Source organism: Pocillopora damicornis, chromosome 2 (genome assembly GCF_964200805.1).
Source record: "Pocillopora damicornis chromosome 2, jaPocDami1.2, whole genome shotgun sequence".
NCBI classification, from domain to species: Eukaryota; Metazoa; Cnidaria; class Anthozoa; order Scleractinia; family Pocilloporidae; genus Pocillopora; species Pocillopora damicornis.
Genome location: NC_142671.1, coordinates 2,067,029 through 2,091,500, shown reverse-complemented (window position 1 = coordinate 2,091,500; position 24,472 = coordinate 2,067,029). Strand labels below are relative to the sequence as shown.

The following is a 24,472-nucleotide window of genomic DNA, read 5'->3' as shown; positions in this document are numbered from 1 at the left end:
ATTTCTCAGGAGAGCGTAACGCCTGTATGGCAATTTCAGCCATTACGTTATGTAATTCCAAAGGTGTGACTTGGAGTAATTTCTTCCAGTCGGTTATGTTTATATGGAAGGTTTTACGCCAGTAACTAACGGCGTAATTTTTTCCAGTCGGTTGTGTATATATGGAAGATTTTACGCCAGTAACTAACGGCGTAATTTCTTCCAGTCGGTGATATATATATATATATATATATATATGTAACATTTTACGCCAGTAGTATAAATTAATTATATTTTAATTTATTATAATTTAATCACCGACTGGGTTAGTGGCGTAAAATCTTACAGTATATAGACTGTGTTAGTCGCATATTACGCCGTTATATATATTCCCAAGTTGTTTGCATACAAACTTAAGCAGTGAAAGTCAAACTAAACAACAATTTCAACTAAGTAGTACACTACGCGAAACCAATAGCTCGACTTATACCGTAACAACCGGTGAGCATTTTGTAATGTACATTTTTTTTAACATAAACATAAGGCATCACGGTCCTTGATTTAGGGAAATTGTTGTGTAGTTTGACTTTCACTGCTTAAGTTTGTATGAAAACAACTTATATCGAAACAACCAAATCGACAAGAAAAAATAACTTAAATCTTGGAATATTAGTCAGCAAAGTACGCTGCCTGTTTGCAACTCGTCGCAACGGTAACAACCGGTTTCGCTACTTGTCGAATTCGCTACCGCCTGGTTCGCAACAACTTCGCTAAAGATTACTTTCTGTAAACCACTTGGTCGATTTAGAACAAAAGTCTTTTAGTGTATTTCTCATTCTTTAAAGCTTGCCCCTAGGGCAGGACTTTGATAATAAGTAGCAAAGAAGATTCACCCTGAACTATTTACATTTAAGCAACCTAATCGGAACTAAGAATATTTCCGAATCCTAGAATGATATTTGTCATTCTTTCCCGCATCGGCAAAGCTGCACTTTGATTATACCACAGAAGGATTTGGTCTGAAAGTAGGTCACTCACAGGACACTAAAAGAGAAACAACAAGTAACTGTTAAGGTTTTAGTCAAACCGGAAGAGAAGTAAGACTGTTCATCATTGGACCCAAGCAAAAATAATGATGCTCATCATGGTATCCGGTCGATTAGCCCCCAAGTTGATTGGCCCCCAACTAGAAGTCGATTAGCCCCCAACTTGAAGTCGATTAGCCCCCAACTTGAAGTCTATTAGCCCCGAACTGAAAGTTGATTAGCCCTCAAACAACTCGTAGTTTGTTACTTGTCTTTTAAACGGACTCGCGCTCATGAACACCCGAGTTTGCACGCCCGCCTCTCGCGCGCGGAAGAACATTTAAGCGTAATTGATTTTACAGTATAAAAGTCATTTATTGAGAATAATGACCAATTTTAAATTTTAATTTGATGTTAGATCACGATAAAAACCTCTACCTGATAAGTTTGAGTATTTTTATTACCAGTTCACAAGATGATGTATGAATATTATAGGGAGAAGTTTCATGTTAATCAATTGTGGGAGTTGAGAGTTAAGTCTCGTAGATGAAAGTTAATTTTTTTGAAATAAAATTAAAAGAAACGGAAACCCAATAAAATCTAAACGAACTAAATCGTAGCAAAAGTGTAATCTACTAAGTCGGATACAGATTTCAATTGGGGGCTAATCGACTTTTTCTTGGGGGCTAATCGACTCAGTGGGGGCTAATCAACTGGGGGCTAATCGACTTGGGGGCTAAACAACCTACAACCCTCATCATGATTGATCCCACTATGGGGCAAAAATTAATTAGGGAACATTCTTTTTAATTTTAAAATCTTACTTCCCTGTGCAATCAATTGAATGGTTTTTTTTCTTCAACGTAAGTCACTAAAACAACAAACAAGTGCTGGTTTCCAAAATGTCTAAAAGAGTAAGGAAATGAAATCGCTTTGTTTCAGCAAAACAGCTTTGGGCAATTCTGCTTGTGGGTGAAAGATAATGTATTCCTCAATCAACAGTTTCGTAGTGTTAGATGCAAAGAAAGTTAGACTTATCTTTCGATTTAAGAAAGTCTCAAAAAACAGCATGACAAATACTCCACAGTCGTACCCATTTTCTTGTTGCGGCACCTGCGGGACCAAGCATTTTTATTGATGTCACTTTGAGTGAAAAGATAGCTACCTAAAACCATCATCATCGTCCGCCTTTTACCTCACAATTTTGACAAAAAAATCTTTACCCCTGTTGGTTCAACAGCGTAGTCTTCAATTTAAAAAGGCACATCTCAAATTCGTTCACGAGCAATTCCTCTCATCAATGCACAACAAAGAACTAGAAAAATACTTGCGCGATAGGGGTGTTCTGATCACTGGATTAACGTCTTACCTTGGGGTAGTATAGGGGCATTGATTCAGGGGTGAAGTCAGGAACAGAACTCTCTCCCTTAGCCAACCACTCGCATCTTACGAAACTGCGAACAAATCAAAATAGAAGGTTTAGCCTTAAAAAATGCAGCCGCAATAAAAATTGTATTGGAAACAAAACGGGTAGAGGAAACGTTTCACAACTATCACTGCAATTTAATAAGTTACCTTCGAATCAGGTCTGCCTCTCGTTCTCTTGACGAAGGACAGCCGTCAAACCCATCCTCCGAGCCATAGACGATTGAGTCGATCATTATGATTGGAGCCCTGCGAATATCAACGACAAATAAAGACAATACTTCGAAACTGCAAATTTAGGACAGACCGTTTTTTCTGACACTCCATTCGGTTAACAGCTTTAGGACTGAGCCCCTTATAATGAAACAGTGTTGATGTATATTACAAAATATTATCATCAACAAGCAATTCAACTACACACCTCCGCGAATTTTTGTTTTTTCCAACCAAAAAGGGTAGGTTATAGATCAGTGCCAAGAACCAGTGTCCGCTAAAACGAAAAGAGATCATAACACGGTCAAACTAACCCTGCTAATACAGGCATTGAGGGGGCTATAAAAAGTGTCCATATTGACGGGGTGAAGAGTAATAATGAGAAGCGGGGTTTGACTGTATAGTTTAATAAAAATCAAAGAGGAGAAAGGGATTGTAACTGGTTACAACTTTAAACACAATAGTTTACTGAGTACCCAGAACAAACACCATTTGTACATTCCTGTCAAACTCATGGGAGTCTTGCCTGTCCTCACCTGAAAATTATTACATTCACACTTACATATGTATAATTCAGTGACTTTCCCAGATTAAATTGCCTAACTAACAGATTATAGAAACAACAACTGAGCATCCCCGCATCCCCCACTTACTGTAAACATTAATAAATTGTGGAAAATACCTTCTACAGACAGGTATGAAGAGAAACATCTTTTGGAAAATTTCCACATTTCTTGTAAATGTTGAAGCACTCGCATGCCGGTCCTCAGGACTACAGAGAAGGTGAAATAAGATTGTGATACTAAAACACAAAAGAACTAATGAAATAATGCATGGGAAAATATTTATTAGCCACGAAGCTCTGACTTTGCAGTGAATGAACTGGTGAGCTGTGACCAAGCCCATAGAATTTTAAAGCTAAATAATTACTCTTTAAGAAATATGAGGATATGGTACACATTTACCATGGTAAAACAGAGACTCCTCCAGTCTTCACTCTCTGTGACAGCTTGGAAAAGAAAAAAGAGCTGAATATGTGGCACTTGTCGAACAGGTCTTCGTCCAGTTTAGATGCAGCATACCTTGAGAGAAAAATTCTGTCAGTATTGATCGATGGCAAGTAGTTTAATATTTTCAAGTACTGTAGTGGAACCTTGATATAACAAACAATTTTCTTTACATCGATAAAATTAAAATACCGTAAAATTCCGAAAATAAGCCCCAGGGTTACATTTTTCAATTTTTGGAGGGGCTTATTTCCTGAATTTTACGGTATATGTGAAAGAACCTAATATAACAAGACCTCGTTACAGCGAACAAATTTCGCCAGTCCATTGGCACTTAGCAACAGCGAGGTTCCACTGTAAACAGAAAGCCAGTCACTGTCTTGTTAATCACAAATAAAGGTCGGTTTTAGAAATGATGCCATAAAGCACTGATTTTTTTAAGTAACAGTGTAGAAATCAGGATGATGTAGCCAGTAGCCTTGAGCTTCCAGTTATTCTTACATTAAAAACAAATCCACCACAGAATCATTGACTTCTCTCCCATCATCCAAAGTTTCAATATCCATCTTCAAAATCTGTATCTTGCCCACTGCCGGTGGTGGTGGAAACACAGCTATGACTCTATAGATCAGAATACAACATAATAAATTTCAAAAATAATTTGAGTGCTATTTCCTTTACCACCAACAGAAATATAAAACAATACAATCAGAGCTTATCAAAACAAACAAAACAATAAGGGGAAAAACAAATATAAAACAATACATGCTAAGATACACTATTTGAATTGGTCTTCCAAGTAATATGATAATTGTAAAAATGGCGTGTGTTTTGGAAAAGTATCACATATTAATAGACACCAAACTATTAATATGAACGTTCCAGCTGGGTTTTTGACGCCTGAATTTTTCTAGCATCATCAATAGCAGATTTAGAAGGAGCAAAATTTTTAAATTTGACAAGACTAGGTTGCAAATAATACCTAAAATCAGATGATTTAAAGTAAATTAAAAAAGATAGAAAAGATAACAACAAGGATGCTCAAGCATAACATGTCCTGACTATATGGTTGGATTTAAGATGTAAAAGTTTACAATGCAGAAAAACCTGTTATACCTGTCCTGACCAGCAGCAATGTTTGGTAATTCCTCATCACAAAAAGTCACTTTCTGCTCACAAGTTGAAACAAGCTTCATCTCTTCAGAAACAGTCACACCTTCATGTGCCACAGATTGTTTCCTTTCTTGTTCTGATGTTGTACAAGATGCTTGAATATCAATGCCATCTGAAACATGAAAAGCAAAGGATTATGGTACATTTGTTGATTTCTTGACTATCTTTTATTTATGTTCTCAAAAAGTAAGACAGATAATAATAATAATAATAATAACAATAATAATAATAATGATATAACAACCAAATTAATTTGTATTACAGTCAATATTAGTACATACACATACATACATACATACGCACACACACACGCACAATGGTGCACGCACACATACATGCAAGCATACATGCATAACTTTATTTTATTATACATACATAACTTTATTTTATTTCGGATCGTAGAGAAGCTTAAGCACATAGTGCTAATATATATTAATTGTGTAATATAAAAAACCACAAAGATCTAAAGCTTAAAAAGGGACCTAACTGCCTAATTTATACACTAATACAAGAAATTTCATAACAAAATATCATTAAGATACATGTTACCTGTTCAATTTGATTTCAGGTTTAATTTTCCAACCCAGATTGATTCTTAATTTCCTTTTTCTCCGAACACTAATTACTCATGAATTAGGGTTAGGAAACAAAGGAAACTGAGAATCAACCTACATCAAATTAAATTAACCTCAAATCAAATTTGACCTGTAACATATACAAATTGACATTCCGAGGAAAAGGAAAAGAAAAACCTTCTTATAAAATATAATCTATGATGTTGTGTTTCAAAGAAACAAGTATTTCTAGTTCTTTCTTACCAGGAAACATACCATTCTCAACTGAGATCACATTGCCAATGCCAGTTAACATGTCTGTATATTCACTTAGCCATTCTTCTCTACTGTATTTGAATTTGGGCAGGAAATCATCCCGCACGTGACATGTTTTTTTTGCATCTAGGGTGTACTCAAAGAAATCCTGCCCAAACATCAGTGTCATGAGATGGTCCATGACCTTGATCCACTGGATGTCTTCAGGGCTCCAGAAAACTTCCTTTAACTTCCACCCACAACCAGCAAAATAGAAGGTGTACCTGCCATCCTGTTTACCATTCTTTGCTGAAATATAGATTTAAACTTTTCTTGATATTCCATCTCTTTCCTAACATGAGCAGGTATTGAAAGAGAATATATAACTGTTACAGTTACCAGTTCACAAACTGTATAAACACAAATATTGTATGCAAACAGTAGAAAAAAAATACAACAAGAGGAAAGGCCAGCTCAGCTCTTTAATCAAACTCTGGTATGCAACTGAAATATTGTCTTAAGCAGTATTACAGGCCATTAACTCAAAATACTGCTCCTACACTGCTACATTTTACAACTATGAAAGGCAAAGGGTTAAAGCTATATGCATTAGTAAAGGCAACTACATCAACAAGGCTGTGTTCTAAGAAAAATGAAAAAGAGCCCATTGCTTTTAACATGTTACATCCAGGGTGTAATCAGCAAAGAGAAAAAATAAGGTGCCAGCATCCAATGGGTGCAAAGCACAGCATTGAAACAAGCAATCCAATTCATTGCCAATTAAGAATTAATCTAACAAGCTACCTTCAACTGATTTTATAGCCTCTCGGAGACAAAGGCGCAGGAATAACATTCTCTCAGTGTAGAAATGTACCAGCATTTGCTCAACTGCAATGTAACAGGTCATAAAGGGAAAGAACAAAGGAGAACAGATTATTACCATTTTTAATCAAGATTATTTTAAAGACTAAAACAGCTAGTGCTGTAATTTCATTACTGACAATTGATTTTAAAATTATTGTGCGATGAACAGTTTGGTGACTAGAAATTTCTTTTAAGGCCAACTCATTTGTAGTCCGTGCCACAGATGAAATTAAACTCTAATTAAATCTGTCTGTAAATCAGTGCCAAAATCCTTGTTCTGGGCCCCCCAACTGTGTCTCAGGATTTTAGTATGTGGCATTTGTCAAAGTCATTGTTGGTTTGCTGATCAGGATAAAAGGAAATTCAAAACACACTTGTGACAATTTGTGGAGTCTGTTGGGGGTCAAGAACAAAGACCTCAGCAATGCTTCGCAGATGTTACTAGCCAAGGTTAAATTATGTTTCCCATGGCTAACTCACTTGAGGATGCTTCTCCATGGCGATCATGGCTTGAGGCTTTTAGCCAAAGTTGGCGTTGTTCCTTGTGGGAAGCCTCAAAGCCTTGCTGACTAAATTCTCTCATGGAGAGAAAACGTCTCATTAGCATGGGTGCATGGTCAATCAGAAGATGTCCGTAATCACCAGTTCCCAGGCTGCTCCCAAATAGCTCTCTTAACAAGAAACCCCATTCTTTGCACTATGTAAAAATGTTTAAAATAAGATATGCATTTAAGTGGTATAAATGGTATGTTAACCTCATTTTGAAATTTGCTTGCTTAACTAACTGCAACAAAATATGCGTGAACTTGCTTGTTAAAATATACTGGGCAAATGAAAAAAGTTCTGGGTGGAAGGTGCTTGCGGAGGATGATCAATAACTGAACAAATACAAACTGTATTTTAAATAAATCTTAAAATACAAAAGGTTACAATTTACATTATTTTCTTCCTTGAACTCACTCCTGTGATTGCTACTATATCTAATAAAAACCTTTAAAAATAGACACTGCTGATTAGTTGAACAGGTAAGTGATAAAAACGTGAGACTTATGATTAAAGCAATGTTAAAAATAAACATACCTTGACATCAAAGAGGTCAATCTCTCCTTGCTCTGTCTCTTTAAAAACTTTTTCACGTGTCATCAGTGCAATTTCTTTCCATTCTCTGCACACCTAGAATTTAATGTTAAGCAATAGGTTACATACTAAGAATGTATTAAGGCAAATAAGTCTTTCAATAAGACTCAGAGACACTCCATTTCAATTAGAAGCAGTATAAATTGATGTGTTTGGCATTGATTTACAAACAATTAACAATTTTTGGATGAGGTTGAGCAAAATATCGTGATTTGTCTGTGGCAAGCAGATCAATTAAAATCAAATTGATCTGCACGACACAGAAAAATCACAATATTCTGTAATTTAATTGAGTTTGATTGATGTTTTACCATTTGATCACTGAGTTTGTTTGTTTTTTTTTTCAAATTTGGACAACACTGCATATGAGCAGACCATTATTTGCAGGACACATGTTGGGATCTCCGCCAATGAAAAGGAAGAAAAATTTGCAACAAATGATAATAATTACTATTGGATGTTAGAAAATATTATTTGGAAATGTGCAATATTGTTGAAAGCTTGTTCACAGCATAGGTATTGTTTCAGATATTGACCAAACACATAAAAAAACAAACAAAAAACAAGAACTTTTGACTACACACATGCTACTAAAGCAATAAACTAACTCACAGATAACTCAAAATTGGCTTCTAATCAGTAAGATCAGTAATTACCCTTTTCACCAATTCCAGTTGTATGTTTGCAACAGAGGTCACGAGTGCATCCTCTTCTTTGAATAGTGACTTTTTGCGTGACTTGCACAACTTCTTGAAAAAGACATGTAGCTCATCCAACTTGCCTTGCCACTGAACAAGGCGAGACTCCATGTCAGCTTTAATATCTGCAAAATAGCCAAAAACTGAAATAAGACCTGAGAAAGACTGTAATGAGAGGCTCTATATGTTATCACATCATTCAAATAACTGTTGCAAGTAAACATTTTGTTTTCCTTGGGTAAATATTTTTGAGGAATTAAAAACAAAAAGCTCCTTTTGATGTGGCTAAATATCATTCAGGCAAAGTTAAACTGGAGCAAAGCTGGTCAGTGGTCTCTGCCTTTGCAGAAAATGACCTCTGTGGTAGCCCTTGGGGTTTTTGCTGGGTCTCCTTTGTGTTTGTGGCTAATGCTGCATTTGCATTGTTGCCTTGCTTGCTCATTGTATCGTATTAACTTCGCAATAATTGCTTGCAGTATTGTAAGTATTCTTTTAAGGTAAGTATTATCATCAATAAGTATCTCCACTGAACTTTCTCAGTGTGATGGTGTCAGTTAGTGGGCTGCTTGAGGGGTGGTTCCCACTTCCAAAGTTGCCATATATACCTCCTCTCTGCTGCTTGCTTTTGGCCCCAAACTAACCTTTAAGGTACCAGCTCCTAAGCTCATCATTAGCAATAAGTTTAATTATTTTAATATTTCCAAACTCATTTTCCAAAATTTTTTTATTTCAGCATAAAACACTCAATAAAGTCATATTATAGTATGGTAAACCTTCTTTAGCCAGTGAGGGAAAAAATCAGAACTTGCAACCAAAGAAAAAACAAATAGTTATTACTACTGTTGTTCTACAAACCTGAGCCTTCCAAATCAATTATCTCAGTATGTGTACCAAAATCTCTTACAAAAGTGCCCTTGCTTAAAGCCTCTGAAAAGTACTAAACATTTGGAAAAATGCATTAATTACATAACATTGTGCTACCATACTACTTGAAGAAATGTTCCCTCACACCAATTTCCTTGTCTTAAAGAGAATGTCTGCATGTCTTTATGCTACTTAAAGGACAGCACTTTCTAGAAAAAACTGAACTGGGTTACAGTCACTCATTAGCAACACTAGGTTACACTGCACCCATGGATGTGCCACCTAAAGTGCAGCCTATGTTAATTACCTTTAACTAAATAAAACACTAGGTTATACTGCACCCATGGGTGTGCCACCTAAAGTGCAGCCTACGTTAGTTACCGTTTACTAAAGAAAACACTGGGTTACACTGCACCTATGGGTGTGCCACCTAAAGTGCAGCCTATGTTAATTACCTTTAGCTAAATAAAACACTAGGTCATACTGCACCCATGGGTGTGCCACCTAAAGTGCAGCCTATGTTAGTTACCGTTTACTGAAGAAAACACTGGGTTACACTGCACCTATGGGTGCCACCTAAAGTGCAGCCAATGTTAATTACCTTTAACTAAATAAAACACTAGGTTACACTGCACCCATGGGTGTGCCACCTAAAGTGCAGCCTATGTTAGTTACCGTTTACTAAAGAAAACACTGGGTTACACTGCACCTATGGGTGTGCCACCTAAAGTGCAGCCTATGTTAGTTACCTTTAACTAAATAAGACACTGGGTTACACTGCACCCATGGGTGTGCCACCTAAAGTGCAGTCTATGTTAGTTGCCTTTCACTAAATGAGACACTGGGTTACATTGCACCCATGGGTGTGCCACCTAAAGTGCAGTCTATGTTAGTTACCTTTAACTAAATGAGACACTGGGTTACACAGCACCCATGGGTGTGCCACCTAAAGTGCAGCCAAAGGAAGTTACCTTTACTAAATACAACACTGGGTTACACTGCACCCATGGGTGTGCCACCTGTAGTGCAGCCTATGTTAACTACCTTTAACTTAATAAATCACTAGGTTATACTGCACCCATGGGTGTGCCACCTAAAGTGCAGCCTGTGTTAACTACCTTTAACTTAATAAATCACTAGGTTACACTGCACCCATGGGTGTGCCACCTAAAGTTCAGCCTATGTTAGTTACCGTTTACTAAAGAAAACACTGCGTTACACTGCACCTATGGGTGTGCCACCTAAAGTGCAGCCTACAGTAGTTACCTTGAACTAAATAAAACACTGGGTTACACTGCACCCATGGGTGTGCCACCTAAAATGCAGCCTATGTTAGTTACCGTGAACTAAAGAAAACACAGGGTTACCCTGCACCTATGGGTGTACCACCTAAATGCAGCCAAAGTAAGTTTCCTTTAACTACAGAAAAAAATGGGTTACACTGCACCCATGGGTGTGCCACCTAAAGTGCAGCCTATGTTAATTACCTTGAGCTAAATAAGACACTTGGTTACACTGCACCCATGGGTGTGCCACCTAAAGTGCAGCCTACGTTAGTTACCTTTAACTAAACAAGACACTGGGTTACACTGCACCCATGGGTGTGCCACCTAAAGTGCAGCCTATGTTAGTTACCTTGAGCTAAATAAGACACTTGGTTACACTGCACCCATGGGTGTGCCACCTAAAGTGCAGCCTACGTTAGTTACCTTTAACTAAATAAGACACTGGGTTACACTGCACCCATGGGTGTGCCACCTGAAGTGCAGTCTATGTTAGTTACCTTTCACTAAATGAGACACTGGGTTACATTGCACCCATTGGTGTGCCACCTAAAGTGCAGCCTATGCTAGTTACCTTTAACTAAATAAGACACTGGGTTACACTGCACCCATGGGTGTGCCACCTAAAGTGCAGTCTATGTTAGTTACCTTGAACTAAATTAAACACTGGGTTACACTGCACCCATGGGTGTACCACCTAAAGTGCAGCCTATGTTAGTTACCTTGAACTAAATTAAACACTGGGTTACACTGCACCTATGGATCTCTAACTATAGAAAATTCTGTGTTACTCTACACTTTAAGGTGTGTTAACTAACAGAATCAGACATGCTAAAATTAAACAATGGTTCACACTTCAATCCTGAGCTCACCTATACTCCTACATGCAGTAGCTTTCAGTTAATGGAGCTCCATTAATTTCAAGCTGCTGTGTGATGGAATTAGTCATAAGATGGGCAAATTACATAGGAGACTGTAGCAATTAAAGAAATACTCACAGAGGTATTTGATTCCTAAAGCGCACTCCGACGGATCGTCTGGACGCTGTATGAACTCAATGAATACACATTACCAGTGAACTTGACTACATGATGTTAAATCAAGTTGCAAGTATAAAAATAATAGTTGCTTCTTACTAACATCAACACGAGCCTGGCAAAATGTAACTCTGTTAAGGATCAAATTTTTTGCTGTGTTCACATCTTCATACGGCTTCTTGAATTTATCCAGTGGTAGGGCAAGTTCTACAATTTCTTCAAGGTGTTGAAGGATTTCCCGTTCTGTTGGACCTGAAACACAACAGCATGAGAGCAAATTAAAAAAGAAAAAAAAAAGATTTTATCTAAGACCTATGGAAAACATCTCTTGAAAACATTATTTTAGGAAATGTCTTACCAGACATTGAACTGACATGGATATTCTGCTTTGTAATAGCAGACTGTTGATCTGACTTCTTCTTTACTGAGATGCGATTGCCATGAAATGACTCTGGGCCATAGTTTTCAAGGCAGCATTGGCCTCTGCTAGGGAATCTACCCTGTATGCAAGAAGACCAATGGATGCCAACAACTGTTCAGTGTTGCGCATCTCCATATGGAGAGCACAAAGTTGAATGTTGCAAAGCTCTTCGTCCAAAAGAAAAACCAGATCATCTCGTATACCAGTTGATCTACAAGACAATTTCAAAGAATGATTGATTTTCTGAAGCAATAAATTATTTCATGTTTTTCTCTAAAAATGTTTTTCTTTTTCTTTTTCAATTACCAAACTATGAGTACTCCTTTCCTGACAGTATGAAAACAATTTTTGGCAACCTTCCAAGTTTGGCAAAAGATCCTGAATGAGGATTTTAGTTTACTAGCAACAATTTAAAAAAAGCCCCAAACTATACACTTAATTTCAGTTCATGCTTTAGTAAAAGTCGTTTCCCCATGGCTTACAAAATTCATTTTGTTATGTAACAGTAAGAAAATCCCCTTTATGTGTTTGAATGTAATTTAATATGACAATGATCAAATGCCTACACACCTTCCTATGTTGCATTTGCTTCTGAGGCAATCCAGGCATGTCTCATCTGGAGCAACACCATGGCATTTGCAACCCTGACAAAAACAGGCACACTATCAAATAATATATAATATTATAATTTCAGATAGAACTACACATTTATCATGCTTCCGATTATCTTCTTCAGAGTTCATGCAGATTTTTGGATCCAAAATTCAAGACTTTTCCCGGACCTTTTTTCCAAAACATCAATTTATTTTTCCAGACTGAAGATGGTCAAATAGGTGATCAATAGAGATCTTGATAAATGCAGAAACCAAGCTTCTTTCATGATGCACTGCAAATGTACAATAACCATGGTGCAATTGTGAAACTTCTCATTCTGTGATTGAATGTCTTAGCTACAGGCAAGATTGAATTGACCACAGGGGAAAAAAATTAACTTATTAAGCACTTTTTGTATCTATAAAAAAACTCCAGACTTGAACTATTTTTCTAGACATTATCTTCAATTTCAAAACTATTTCCAGGTCTGGAAAATCAAGACTTTTCCAAGAATTTATGACTCTGTGTGAGCCCTGTTCTTTTTACAGTACATGTATTCATACTTTCAGTGATTTTTAAATGTTTTAAAGCAGAATGACCTTTAGAGAAGTACTTTACAACTTTTTTTAACTGAATTAAAGCTACTTGATGTTTCTATCACTCACTAATTATTTTCCCAAATATTGGCAAAGATCAAAGTCATCTGAAATCACTGTAAAAAAAGTTGATGAACTGATGCAACACTTTTATGTACCTCAACTTTAACAGCAAAAGTTGCAGTTGCCCCATACTAATTTCTATATCATTTGAGTACTTTACCCTGATAGCATTGCAGATGAAACAGAACTCGACACTGACACCTCTACCACCTAACATGAATGAAGCATTCGTCTTCTTCACCAAAAGAAGTACCAAGGTCTTGTAGTCCAGTACAACTAAGTTTGATAACAGAAATGGGAAAGCAAAAGTTAACATGCTAAACTTTCCAGGAAATTAATCTCTAATGTATCTAGAGAAAAGGGTAGTCAAATCAATTTCTGACGTAAAATAGTAATAAATTCCAGGTTTTATTTCTTGCTGCTGCAGTTAAACCTTGAACATGTTTTACAATATAAAAAAAACTCTCAATTTACTATAGTTTGACTACTGCTTCAATCTAGTTCTAGTCAGACTACCAACTGGGTAGAAACAATAATTTGCTATAAATAGTATCATGAACAAGAAGTTGACTTTTAAAGCAAATTCCAAGACTAACATTGATTCTTACCCAGAAATTCAACGGTGTAATGTCTACCATCAACTGTCATTCCTTTTTCCTTTAATATTTTCTTCTGGTGGTTGATGTCCTCAAGAAGAATCTTGAGGTTGTCTCTGTCAACAAACAAAAACCAAAAATCTATACAGTCATTGTTATATTTAGTGCATTAAAGCCAAATTAGGGATATTGATATCAATCCACTTAGATCTCAGAGTGGATGCATGAGCTGGTGATATTGCAACTGAGTGGGGCTTACAAAAATCTGTCATTGTGTTATTTAAGTTAAATGCACATACAACCACAAGCATATTCTAGCCAGAAGGTAGTAAAGAGTTCAAGCAAGTTGCAATTCACAAACCTGTCTTCTTTACAGTTGGCAATTGTCAATGGGTAGACTGATTTTGCACTTTGCTGGCTATATACAGCACCATCACGGGGAACAATTCCAAACAACACCTGAGCTCTACCTGCAAAACAATTTTTTACACTTAATTAGTCAAGGCAAAAACTGCACCCTTCACTAACCCATTTCACCTTACTCATTATTATAATGACCACCTTCCATACAAAGAACTGCTTGCAAGGCCAAAAAAATTTAACAGTTATAGTTATTTTGATTTGGAAGTACAACACACACACAAAAAAAATATGTGGATGATTATCATACGTGGGGAACGACTTTTTATAACAATAATAATAAAATAATTTACAGACAAAACTGCAGAGATAGCATGCATTATCACATAATTTTACCCCAAAATGGTCTCCCATCAAGCTTCATCATCAGTCGCAAAGCATGTGAAGACAGCTGGTGCAGCCTTTGTTCCCTTACGATTAACTCCACAACAGAACTTAAATTCACAGAGAAACCTTGTATAGGAGGAGCCACCTTCTTAACCCCCATATACTCCTTACAAGCTCCAAAAACCATCTTCTTAGCTGCCTTGATCTGGTTTAAGTTGAGGAGGAGAGGCGTGTGAGAGGATTTCTAAGAAAATAATAGAAAGCAAGGTGATAAAAAGCAAAGATTAAACTTTTTAATCTAGGTTGATTCTTTGTTTCCTTTGTCTCCTACTAGTCCTAGGAAACAAAGGAAACAGAGAATCAACCTCTGTAGGTTAAAAAATCTTTCCTTGAACATAATTTTGACCTGTAACAATAACATTGCTACAGCAATAATAACATTGCTACAGCACCGCTTATTTTCCTCATATATATTTTTGAGTTCTTGATGAATAAAGCTCTACCAGTTCAAACAGCATCTATCAACAGAATTTCATGGGAAAAACCTTTAAAGATTATATTTTAAATTTACACTTGGTGTCATGGAATATTAATAGGAAGTAGGGCGATGACCTTCTATATTAATGGTCCAGGGTTTGTCACTAAGAGCCGGCTTCCAGCATATTTCACCAGCTGAAAAAGAGCTTACCACTGGCTCAAATTGCTCTGGAAAACAGACATAGGGTAATTTTGAAGACGCAGTTGAGTAAAACGCCCGCTTAAGTAATAAAAAAAAGCCTGCTTATCTTTTCCTGTACTAGGCTTCGCTTACGAGAACAACTGAATAAAACAAAAGAAAGAACTGCTATAAACATTGAGGCTCGCGATGGAATAGTTCCTTTTTATGTTCTTTTATTCCCTTAGCCGGGGCGCCAAGTATGAATATTAATATACCGACGTAAGACCAACGTAACTAAACATCTTACCCCCGTCCTTCCGAGCCCTGTGATGTTTATCACGGATTGCCACGTTTTCGAAGAAACTCTCGCCATCGCCTGGAAAAGGACAAGCTTCCAATCAGGAACTCTCAGGCACGCCACGTACTTCGACATTGTGTCGTCGCCAACTAGCTCTTCCACACTCCTCTTTACTCCCCTTTTTACAGCCATCTCTTCGACAATTTCATTTACGATGGCCTTCGCTTCTGGGTCGCCAAATGCGCACATGTTCGAAAGCACCATCGCCAAACTTTCCCTGTTTCTTTCGCACACGTCATGCACGTCCTTAATGACGCGACTGCTTCGCTGCTTCATCAACAGCACCTTTTCTGGAGTATCCAAATCTTCCTTTTCGCTGATCTCCTTTAGATTTGGGGAAACATTCTTTTTTTCAGCTCTTTGCGAGTTTCCACTGTTTGGGGGTGTCATGGCCACAGATGATGTCTTGTTCGTTGGTGTCGTCGGCATTTCCAAGCATCGTGAAGCACGTGGTCGTTCTTTGTTTGCTTGGCCTTCATTTTCTTCGTCGATAGACATTTTACTGAGATCTACTGAGTTCAGCAAATCTCTCAGCTGCGAAATGAACTCAGAGCTTTCTGACGAGGAACGGCGAAGCAGAGTGGTTATCAACCCAAACGAGGAACAGACAATTTCCGTTGCATTAGAGAACTTCTTGTTCGAGTAATGGTGGCCATCTAGCAGCCGAATGTGGGCACTGTCGATTCTTTGAAAATCGCTTGGAAAACTGGCGACAACAGGCGACCGCTTAAAGTATTGCGTCGGCGTTGATCCACAAACTTTCGAACTAAGAATGAACCAAGTCAATTGTGGACTTAATTCAGGGCTGATGACCGGAGAGAAGGGCGAGAAACCCTTCCTAGGTGCCATCTCTACTGCAACTGAATCACGCGTTTGTAATACGAAACTGCAAAGAAAAGATAGGCGGGCAAAAACCATGACATTCGAATATCGACATAGTAACATTATCCAGCTGCTAACTCGAGAGTGTTGATAATTTAAGCTAGTCAGCCCATGACATATTTAATGAGATTAAATCAAATTTACTTCCGGATTATCACACCTGAAAAAGACGAGCCCAGCGGGCTTAATACTTACAGTGCAAAGCACTTGTGTCTTCTCATGAACTCCTCGTCCCACCCGTACTTCATAGTGAATGGGAGGAGTAGTCCTCTTGGATCCCAAACAGAGAATGCTTGACTCAAGATCTTCCTCCTTGCCGTACCTAGATCACCCTTCAGTCCGGTAAACCAGAGCATATCCTCCTTGGCATCCCAAATGACGCCCCAAGTTCTATCCGTTGGCAACTTGTCCTCACTCAGTTAGAGGAATTGTGGAGATCTTTCTTGCTCCGGGATGGTCGCCAAGACGTCTGGGTCATTTGTCAGAACTTGTGTAAGTGGAAACCTCTACGGTGCAACAGCTCAGTCATCTGCTTCCGCAATTCAATAGCTTCCTCACGAGAATCCGTTGATGGTAGGCCATGAGAGGACGGATATGGCTTTTACTGCAAGTATCATCTCCCGCAGCGTTATTTCCCCGGGTCTGTTAGTAATGTGTGAAAACATGTCAAACTGTAGGAGATCAACTTATCATCGCCAGTCATTGGGGTCCTGGTTAGTGTTGTAATGCGACTCCATAACCTTTCAAACTATAGAGATCAATGCATCATCGCCCTTGAATGGAGTCCTGGTTTATGTTATGAATGTCGTTATATGATTCTTTAATCTTAATAAAAGACGCCATTATTTTGCCTGTTGTCCTGTTGTCTTAACCGGCTTTCAACCACGAGTTGTTTGTTAGTGGTAGGATGGCACCGAGAAAGGGTCTCTCGCCTTTTACTCGTGTTATTAGCGATGAGCTGAACTCTCTTGAGAGATATTGGTATCTGCTAAGTTCCAATCTTTGTGGCATAAGCCCATGCCAATATTTTCGAAAAAATGTAGTCGTGGAAAGTTTTCCCGAAGAATTTAAAATGCTCGAAAGAGCTACCCTTCGGCAAGTCGATGGATCCATGTTCGACGCCAACGTCGTGCCAGATTTTGTGGTTGTGGCGTCATCGTTTGGCATTCTCGCTGTTTTATTCCGGCAACAAACTCAAAAGAGTTCATTGCTAAAGGATCCAAGGTTTGGTTTTCTCAGAAAATTTCTGAACGAACTTGACTTTGGTGCGTTGTCTCGTCAACATGAAGAGATCACACGTGGAACCCCGTTAGCAGATCCAGCAACGATACCTTCAAGAGATCAACCCCGGCCTCACGTAGCTCGTAAGCTATCCTTGAATCCATCACTAGTAAATGTAGAAAATGCGCCTCCGATGACACCAAAACAAAGTGGTCAAAATGGCAAGCATAGTGTCTCCCCAAACATAAAAGATATTTGCCAAAATTCAGAAATCGACACCCCGGAAAAGGAACTGCTGATAAAAAAAAAGGGGGAAGCAGCTAATCAGCAAAGTCAAAGCCTTGTGTGAGGGAAAGAGGGAGAGTTTGTCAACTGTTTTGTCATATTTGTGCGCTTTTGGCGACACTGACGCTACAGGCCTGATCAACGATGTAATGGAGAACGTAGCGTCGAGGAAAGGGGTGAAGAGAGCTCTACAAGATCTTGCTGGCGAGGAAACGTACGCCCAATACATTGAAAGTTTGCGAGTTCCAGATTGGGTTCTTCTGTTTTTTAAAACGCGCGGAAGAATCTCCAGCCATACATGGCAAGCAGTGATCAATATCACTCAGCTTGGAAGAACGGGGGTCAGTAAAGTTTTTTAATTCATTTATTGTATGTCAATTTAAGCTTACTTTTCCCGGATTTTTTTTATCTAAATAAGTTTGTGTGTTGCGTTACGTGTTGCGTTACGCGTCACGCTTTAGGCGGGGTTACCTTGCGTGAAAGGGCACTTCGCTCCATGTTTTTGGTCGCTCTTTGCTCCAACGGGTTTATAGATTATTCCTCGTTCTTTCATCTATTGCCAGGCTTAACCGGTTTTCTTCGGTTGCGAACTCAGCCTATGTGGAACGATCTAACTTTTGGTTGGAACGAAGTGAATCGGACCGATCTAAGACCGCATTGAATTCGCGGAAAGATTGAACTGACTTTTCTTCTTTTTTGTTCTTGCACATCAACTTTATCTGCCGTTTTGATAGATTATTGCTATTTTAATGATGGAATCTTCCTGCTCTATGCTTTTTCATAACAACTTTGCTGAACTTAGTTACGATCAAGCTTATTTTATCTTTCAGAAATCTTCTGATAATCCTGTGTTGTTAAATACGAATGAGATAAAGGCGGTGAAGAAGATGGTATTTGGAGTGTGCAGAGTATTAATGAGAATTCAGAAGGTCTCTCCACCTATTCCAGGGTATTCGGTACAACTGGCTCCTGTCGTGGAATTGATTGCTAGGGAGCAAAGACTGCATCAGTTGTCTTCTCCTGTAATTAAGTTGATGCTGAAAATTGATGGAAGACCCTTTTGGGGTAAGGAATCAATAACAACAGATTATTCACTTGTGCAGACATGAACAAAGAATTTAAGACTGTCACTCCTTTGCCACAAATTTCAATTAATTAATTTCACAGACAGAATTTAAGTATTGTGACATTATAACTTGTTTATGTGTGATAAGTGAATAAAGATGGAGAATTTTTATGTGTTTTACAATTAAAATAACATGACTCATTATTGAAAAGTAGAATTTATTGAGTTTTTGATCATTTTAGACTGTCACCCCTTTACAACAAATCTTAATTAATTTCACAGACAGAATAAGTATCATTTTGTTTTTGTGCCATCATAACTAGTTTATGTGTGATAAGTGAACAAAGATGGTGAATTTTATGTGTGTTTTATAATTTAAATAACATGACACATTATTGCAAAGTAGAATTTATTGAGTTTATGATAATTTGCCTAGTATATTTGTACCAAAACCTTCTTTTTATATTCAGGTTGAGATCAAGTGCTGATTGGTGTCGTCCCTAGTGTGTGTCCTGTGTCCTCCAATCAAAGTGCAAAGTCTGTGTTCCCTTTGGTCATAGCCAGTTGTAAGGAGATCAGGTGAGTTATCTACTGCTATTATATTGTTTTGTTGCACTAGTAAAAATGAAAACAAGTGAGTGGGTCGCAACCTTCCTGTAAAATTGTCTGCTTTCAATTTTTGTTTCTGAGAAACCAAAATAAACCTAGCAGAATTTTGCATATCAAACTTGAAAGACTTTGTTTGACCCCATTTCCAAAAACTGAGAGGAGATGTGCGAGTATTTTTGACAAACTTCAAGCCAGCTCGAGGTGTTTAGAAATGAGAACAAACACAGTCTTGAGTGTTTGATATATCTTCTCAATCACTACTAAAACTGATGAGAAAATGGAGAATTACAATCGTAAAAATCTATGGTAATGAAGATCAGATATCCGAACATCATCATGGTCCTAACTTCCTTTGTTTTTTTAATTTATGAGTTTGAGAATTTTCTGTGAAAAGATGGCAGTTAATATGTTTGAAGAACTTGCTAAGGTTTTCTTTTATTAATTGTTTTAAAGTACTATTTTTGTTATTGTCTGTTTGTTGAATACATATCATTCTTTTTTGTGAAGGGACAATCTAAAGATTCTGCTGGAAGACATTAATAATCAAAAGAAGATTCTTAAGGACAATGGGATTGATGTGGATGACAAACATTACCAAGTACAATTTGTTTATTCTTAAGCTTTTATTATTCAGAGTTGAGACTACTGTTATGGTTTATTGTTTAAAAGATTGAACTCCACATATATATCTGATGCATCTGTAAATCTGTAAATTTATGTTCAGGTATACACATGTTGCAGCCATTAATAAGATGTAGTAGAAGGAAAATAGAAGGGTTTGAGTAAAAAGAAATTAAGGGAGGTCTGCTCTGCTAATAGGACCTTCTTTAGTCTACTATTCAAGGCCATTTATTTGCTAAAGTATTTGAAATAATGATGTAAGTTTGATCATCATCTCTTTTTCTAGTCATGTGGATTATTTGCTATTGCCATGAACCTATAGATGTTTTTTTACCTAATAAGTTCAATTTCTCTCCTAAAGTTATTTTAGACTACAAGACATTGACTTTGCTCTTGGTAAAGAAGGATGAGGAAGATTTTCTTCTCGGTGGCAGGGGAGTCTCTGTGGAATTTTGTTTTATTTGCAATGCAGTCAGGGTATGTGTGTTAGCAATGCAGTTCTAGCAATTAAATGTTTGCTATTAGTAATATACATGTTTTACATGTATCAGTCAATATTCCACAGATGCAAATTTTTTGTAGAAAATCATTTTTGAAAAGATTTGAAGATGTCCACATTAAAAAAGGGAAAAGTCTCTGCTTAAACTCAAAACCTAAATGCTGACTCCTAGGTTCAAGCTGGCAGTGTCCTAATACAAAGTTTTTTGAGCCACAGCATTCTTGGTTTATTCCTAAGTTAATTTTTGGCCTTAGCCAGTGGACTGCAAGAGTTATTGTTACAATAGCAAACAGAAACTGGCAAAAGATGAGTCATCTTGGCAGTCCTGCTGATAAAAGATGTGACATCTTCACAACAGGAATACTGATTTGCTAAAGTAACAATGGAAACAAAATGTTATCTTGCATATGCCTAATCCTTCTATTCTTGATTATTTTCTTCTTCCTTTCTTTCCCAATATTTCAACTACAAGAAGGCTTAGGCTCAAATAATTTATCATACCATTTTTACCTACATTTATGTCATTGTAGATCTCATAGTGAACACTAATGTAATAGGGAACACAGTTATGTGGCAGATGATAATGATCAAATGAATAAGTCTACTGAATTCATTTAAAAGTACTATGTTTACACACTAGATGGATGGTACCATTGATGCGGATAAGTCTCAAAACAGGTCAAACCCTATCATTTGGTTGCATAGAAACACACCCAAACTACTGTGTTATGCACCAGGTCTGTTAGTAAGGGCTATTCTTCGGGGTTCTGATATTCAAAATTACACCAGAGTTAAGACAGTGTGCAATGCAGCACTTATTTCTAAGAACTCAGAAAACAACACACCAGAATAGATGGGTACTCAAGGCAACCCACCCAGTTTTAACTTTGTTTATTTACTTTTAGATATGCAAGCAAGTTATATTTGGTTTTACTTCCAATTGGTCAAGAAATTGGCATTGAGAATTTGTAGCTAATGTCTAACATTGGAAAGCCAATAATGATGATAATTAGTTATTATTACAGAAAACTATACCATAAAATTTGACACTGAGTTACTGAAAACAACTCATACTTCATATTATAGTTTCTTGCAACCTAAACTACAAGGTGAGGCCTTCATCACTAGCAAGAAAGGTTATGTTATAGGACAGTATGTTCTTAAGTAGAGTATGTTCAAAACTATTGTGTATAGGAAGGTCCTCAATTGAAAGAAAAAGCCAGGTGGCTCTTTTTGTCATCCCTATCTAGCAATACACTTCTTGAACATCTTCACAAAAGTAAATATTGGGAAAGAGCACAACCTCTCCTTGTTGTTTTACTATCCCACTGAATCTTTCTCAATTCAATTTTTTTTCATTTAACCCCTATCCCCTTTATTCCTGACTTCCCCTAAAGGCTACATATTAAAGAGGCCAGTGATGCCATTAGTCCTGTTGTTGTTGGTCTCCTTGTGGTGTTGATGTCCAAGCATTTTTGAGCATTGACAAGTAACATTGGAATTTCTTGCTTTGTAGTTACTTCATGCAGGATTTGGCCAAGGGAATAAACATCACTGGCTTTACTACAATGGGTGCCATTCAGAACTTCAGGAGCAATGTGCCTATAGTGAAAAGTGTACTTCTTTGCTGGGGGAAATGAACTGTCACAGGCCTTTCCAAAGTCTATAATTTGGCCATGTTTATCAGTTACAAGAACATTGTTTGATTTGAGATCACAATGAAGAAAGCCTTTGGAGTGAATGTGAGCGAGAGCATCAGTGATATCATGACAAATGATCAGCCAGTCTTTGCTTGTCAGTGAACTGTTAACTCTCTCTAATATACCATTGGATTCCTTGCAATACAATAGTTTACTGACTGTTATGGATGTATTTTCTTCCCCTTTGAACTCCATCACTAGAGAGATAGGCTCTCTTTCAAGCTGGATTCCTATTATTGCAGGAATGTTTTTGTGTGTGAGAGTCTGCATGATTTGTGCCTCCTTTACCATCTCTCTAGTGCTTTGCATCAGACATTGTTTTTCTACCACAAGAACGTTTAATCTTGTGAAAGATTTTAAAATGCACCGGCCATATGAACCCTGTCCTAGTATTAATTCCTTTTCACTGATTGGTTGAAGCTCAGATGGATCAATTAAATTAACAGTGGCAAATTTGCTACTGGGTGGTCCTGATTTTGTATTCCTGTCTCTATTCTGGAATAAAGTAATATTTTATTTTATAAACAGAGGAAAAGTGAAGCTGGTGAGCTTAATAAGATTCACATGCTAGATTGTGTAATAAGTGGTAATAGGACTAAGTAGTCTTTGGTCTGTAATCATATGAGTGATAACAAAATCAGACGACTGCATAGTGGGAGTCCAATTTGTTTATCACGAGTATGATTACAGACCGAAACAGATGACACAAAGTCCTTTTACTAATTAATCATAAAAATTACAATTTCACAAAAATTACAATTTCCAAATTAAAAATATTGCTCAAGGGAAACCAATTCTTGTTTTTGAAGAAAGCCACAATTAAGGAATCTGTACACTGTTTCTATGGCGATTGAAACTAAGGTTGTGATTGGTTGATTTAAACTACAACTTTGAATGTGATTGGTTGACTTAAACTACAATGATGAATGTATTTAGCTTATTGAACAGTTCGACAACAACTTGGCAAGTGAATTTGTGGAAAACAGGAGTTTTTAAAACTAATCACAATCGAGGAAATTGTAATTCCTATGTTAATATATTAATTGGTAAACTTTATCCCTTTCATATAATAAACTGCGGCTCATTTGACAAAGTCTCTCCTTGTTTCTTAATACAACCCAAGTATTTTATGTATTCATTTTAGACTTAACTCTAACACTGTTGATAGAGATACACAGAGGGTAGGCATGGTTGCCACAAACAGAACTTTCCAAAATTCCCCGACTATTAAGGCACTGACCTATCCATGATAAAAATTAAATTCCCCGATGAAATGGATGCAAAATGTCCAGCCTCCTCTTCTTCATTAAAACATTGCTGAGATCATCTGAAATATTTCTTCCAGCATGGTATGAAACTCAGTGGTGTAAAAACTTTAATTTCCCTGACTTTTTTCTGACCTTGAAATTTCTATCCCTGGCCATTTTTTTATCTGTATCCTTGGTAGAGCAAGATCAACACTACATAGCAAGATGCTATGATGATGAATGAAATCCCACAAAATCATTTCAGAATGTGGCAATTTCAATTGGGGATTCCCTGCCTTATTTTACGAAAATGACTGTAGTTTTTTTTCATTTCATCATAGAAAGGAGACGAATTTTGAGGGCTGCACTCTCCCCTCCCCTTATGAGTTTATGTTGAAGTCAACCCCAGGACGTTTTGTACAATGCAAGACAATGCTAGTTTGTTTACGTTCAGCTTCAATTCGGTGATATCGTTTTTTGTAACCAACTGCTCATTTTCCGATACCTATTTTATTCTATTTTGACGCTAACCGAGTACCTACCTTGGTTTTGTCCAAGGTCTTTTTATTCTGTTCGACTAATGCTTTCCATTTGCCGTAATACATTCGCGCCAATCCCTTAGCGCGAGAATATGCATCTCTTTCCTTTTGTGTTCTCATTTCTCTGTTCTCCCTTTCCCTAGCTGTCCTTGACAATCGTTTACGTTTCCTCCTTTGATTTCGCATCCTGCGTTTTTCTTCGATTGTATTTTCCCGAGATTGTCGTGGCATGATTACTTTGCCAACCACGCACCAA

The 24,472-nt window shown here is 37.3% G+C and overlaps 2 protein-coding genes, 1 long non-coding RNA gene and 1 pseudogene across 11 annotated transcripts; 2 read left to right on the top strand and 2 right to left on the bottom strand.

Moving 5' to 3' along the window:
* Window positions 1-867: 867 nt before the first annotated feature.
* Window positions 868-11,532, bottom strand: LOC149049505 (uncharacterized). 4 transcript variants are annotated; one of them, XM_089195248.1, is made up of 15 exons: window positions 9,186-9,549; window positions 8,289-8,455; window positions 7,576-7,668; window positions 6,976-7,192; window positions 6,436-6,519; window positions 5,653-5,940; window positions 4,766-4,934; window positions 4,151-4,270; window positions 3,608-3,724; window positions 3,325-3,414; window positions 2,851-2,919; window positions 2,580-2,678; window positions 2,374-2,458; window positions 2,041-2,117; window positions 868-1,021 (listed from the first exon to the last, which is right to left on the bottom strand). In XM_089195248.1, the coding sequence occupies exons 2-15, from the start codon at window positions 8,439-8,441 to the stop codon at window positions 898-900; spliced, it is 1,785 nt and encodes a 594-aa protein (XP_089051374.1). In that variant the 5' UTR covers window positions 8,442-8,455; window positions 9,186-9,549; the 3' UTR covers window positions 868-897. The 4 variants fall into 4 exon arrangements, with proteins under 4 accessions (XP_089051374.1, XP_089051372.1, XP_089051371.1 ...); XM_089195246.1 differs by lacking the exon at window positions 868-1,021 and adding an exon at window positions 11,476-11,532 and having other exon boundaries at window positions 1,896-2,117; window positions 9,186-9,267; XM_089195245.1 differs by lacking the exon at window positions 868-1,021 and adding an exon at window positions 9,944-9,970 and having other exon boundaries at window positions 1,896-2,117; window positions 9,186-9,501.
* LOC149049504 (uncharacterized) lies at window positions 11,525-16,433 on the bottom strand (annotated as a pseudogene). Its single transcript, XR_016183344.1, has 8 exons — window positions 15,497-16,433; window positions 14,541-14,775; window positions 14,146-14,254; window positions 13,797-13,900; window positions 13,349-13,464; window positions 12,506-12,579; window positions 11,873-12,146; window positions 11,525-11,766 (listed from the first exon to the last, which is right to left on the bottom strand). The product of XR_016183344.1 is annotated as an uncharacterized LOC149049504 (transcript).
* A 573-nt stretch (window positions 16,434-17,006) lies between these two features.
* Window positions 17,007-19,580, top strand: LOC149049503 (uncharacterized). 4 transcript variants are annotated; one of them, XM_089195276.1, is made up of 3 exons: window positions 17,007-18,276; window positions 18,766-19,000; window positions 19,472-19,580. In XM_089195276.1, the coding sequence occupies exons 1-3, from the start codon at window positions 18,085-18,087 to the stop codon at window positions 19,474-19,476; spliced, it is 432 nt and encodes a 143-aa protein (XP_089051402.1). In that variant the 5' UTR covers window positions 17,007-18,084; the 3' UTR covers window positions 19,477-19,580. The 4 variants fall into 3 exon arrangements, 2 of the variants coding, with proteins under 2 accessions (XP_089051402.1, XP_089051403.1); XR_016183355.1 differs by having other exon boundaries at window positions 18,884-19,000; window positions 19,472-19,576; XM_089195277.1 differs by lacking the exon at window positions 17,007-18,276 and adding an exon at window positions 18,315-18,566 and having other exon boundaries at window positions 19,472-19,576.
* Window positions 19,581-19,747: 167 nt separating this feature from the next.
* Window positions 19,748-23,523, top strand: LOC149049502 (uncharacterized). 2 transcript variants are annotated; one of them, XR_016183352.1, is made up of 4 exons: window positions 19,748-19,916; window positions 20,118-20,208; window positions 20,593-20,708; window positions 22,247-23,523. It is a non-coding gene; the product is annotated as an uncharacterized LOC149049502 (long non-coding RNA). The 2 variants fall into 2 exon arrangements; XR_016183353.1 differs by lacking the exons at window positions 19,748-19,916; window positions 20,118-20,208 and adding an exon at window positions 20,270-20,488.
* Window positions 23,524-24,472: the final 949 nt, after the last annotated feature.

Bases quoted from the DNA above. Each gene is read 5' to 3' on its own strand.
- LOC149049505 (XM_089195246.1), bottom strand. From the start codon at position 8,441: ATGGAGTCTCGCCTTGTTCAGTGGCAAGGCAAGTTGGATGAGCTACAT. The intron at 3,725-4,150 runs GTAAGAATAACT...TTTTCTCTCAAG, and splicing joins GTGGTGGATTTGTTTTTAAT to GTATGCTGCATCTAAACTGG. The intron at 2,118-2,373 runs GTAAGACGTTAA...TTGGTCCCGCAG, and splicing joins TGCCCCTATACTACCCCAAG to GTGCCGCAACAAGAAAATGG.
- LOC149049503 (XM_089195276.1), top strand. From the start codon at position 18,085: ATGGAGAACGTAGCGTCGAGGAAAGGGGTGAAGAGAGCTCTACAAGAT. The intron at 18,277-18,765 runs GTCAGTAAAGTT...TTTATCTTTCAG, and splicing joins CTCAGCTTGGAAGAACGGGG to AAATCTTCTGATAATCCTGT.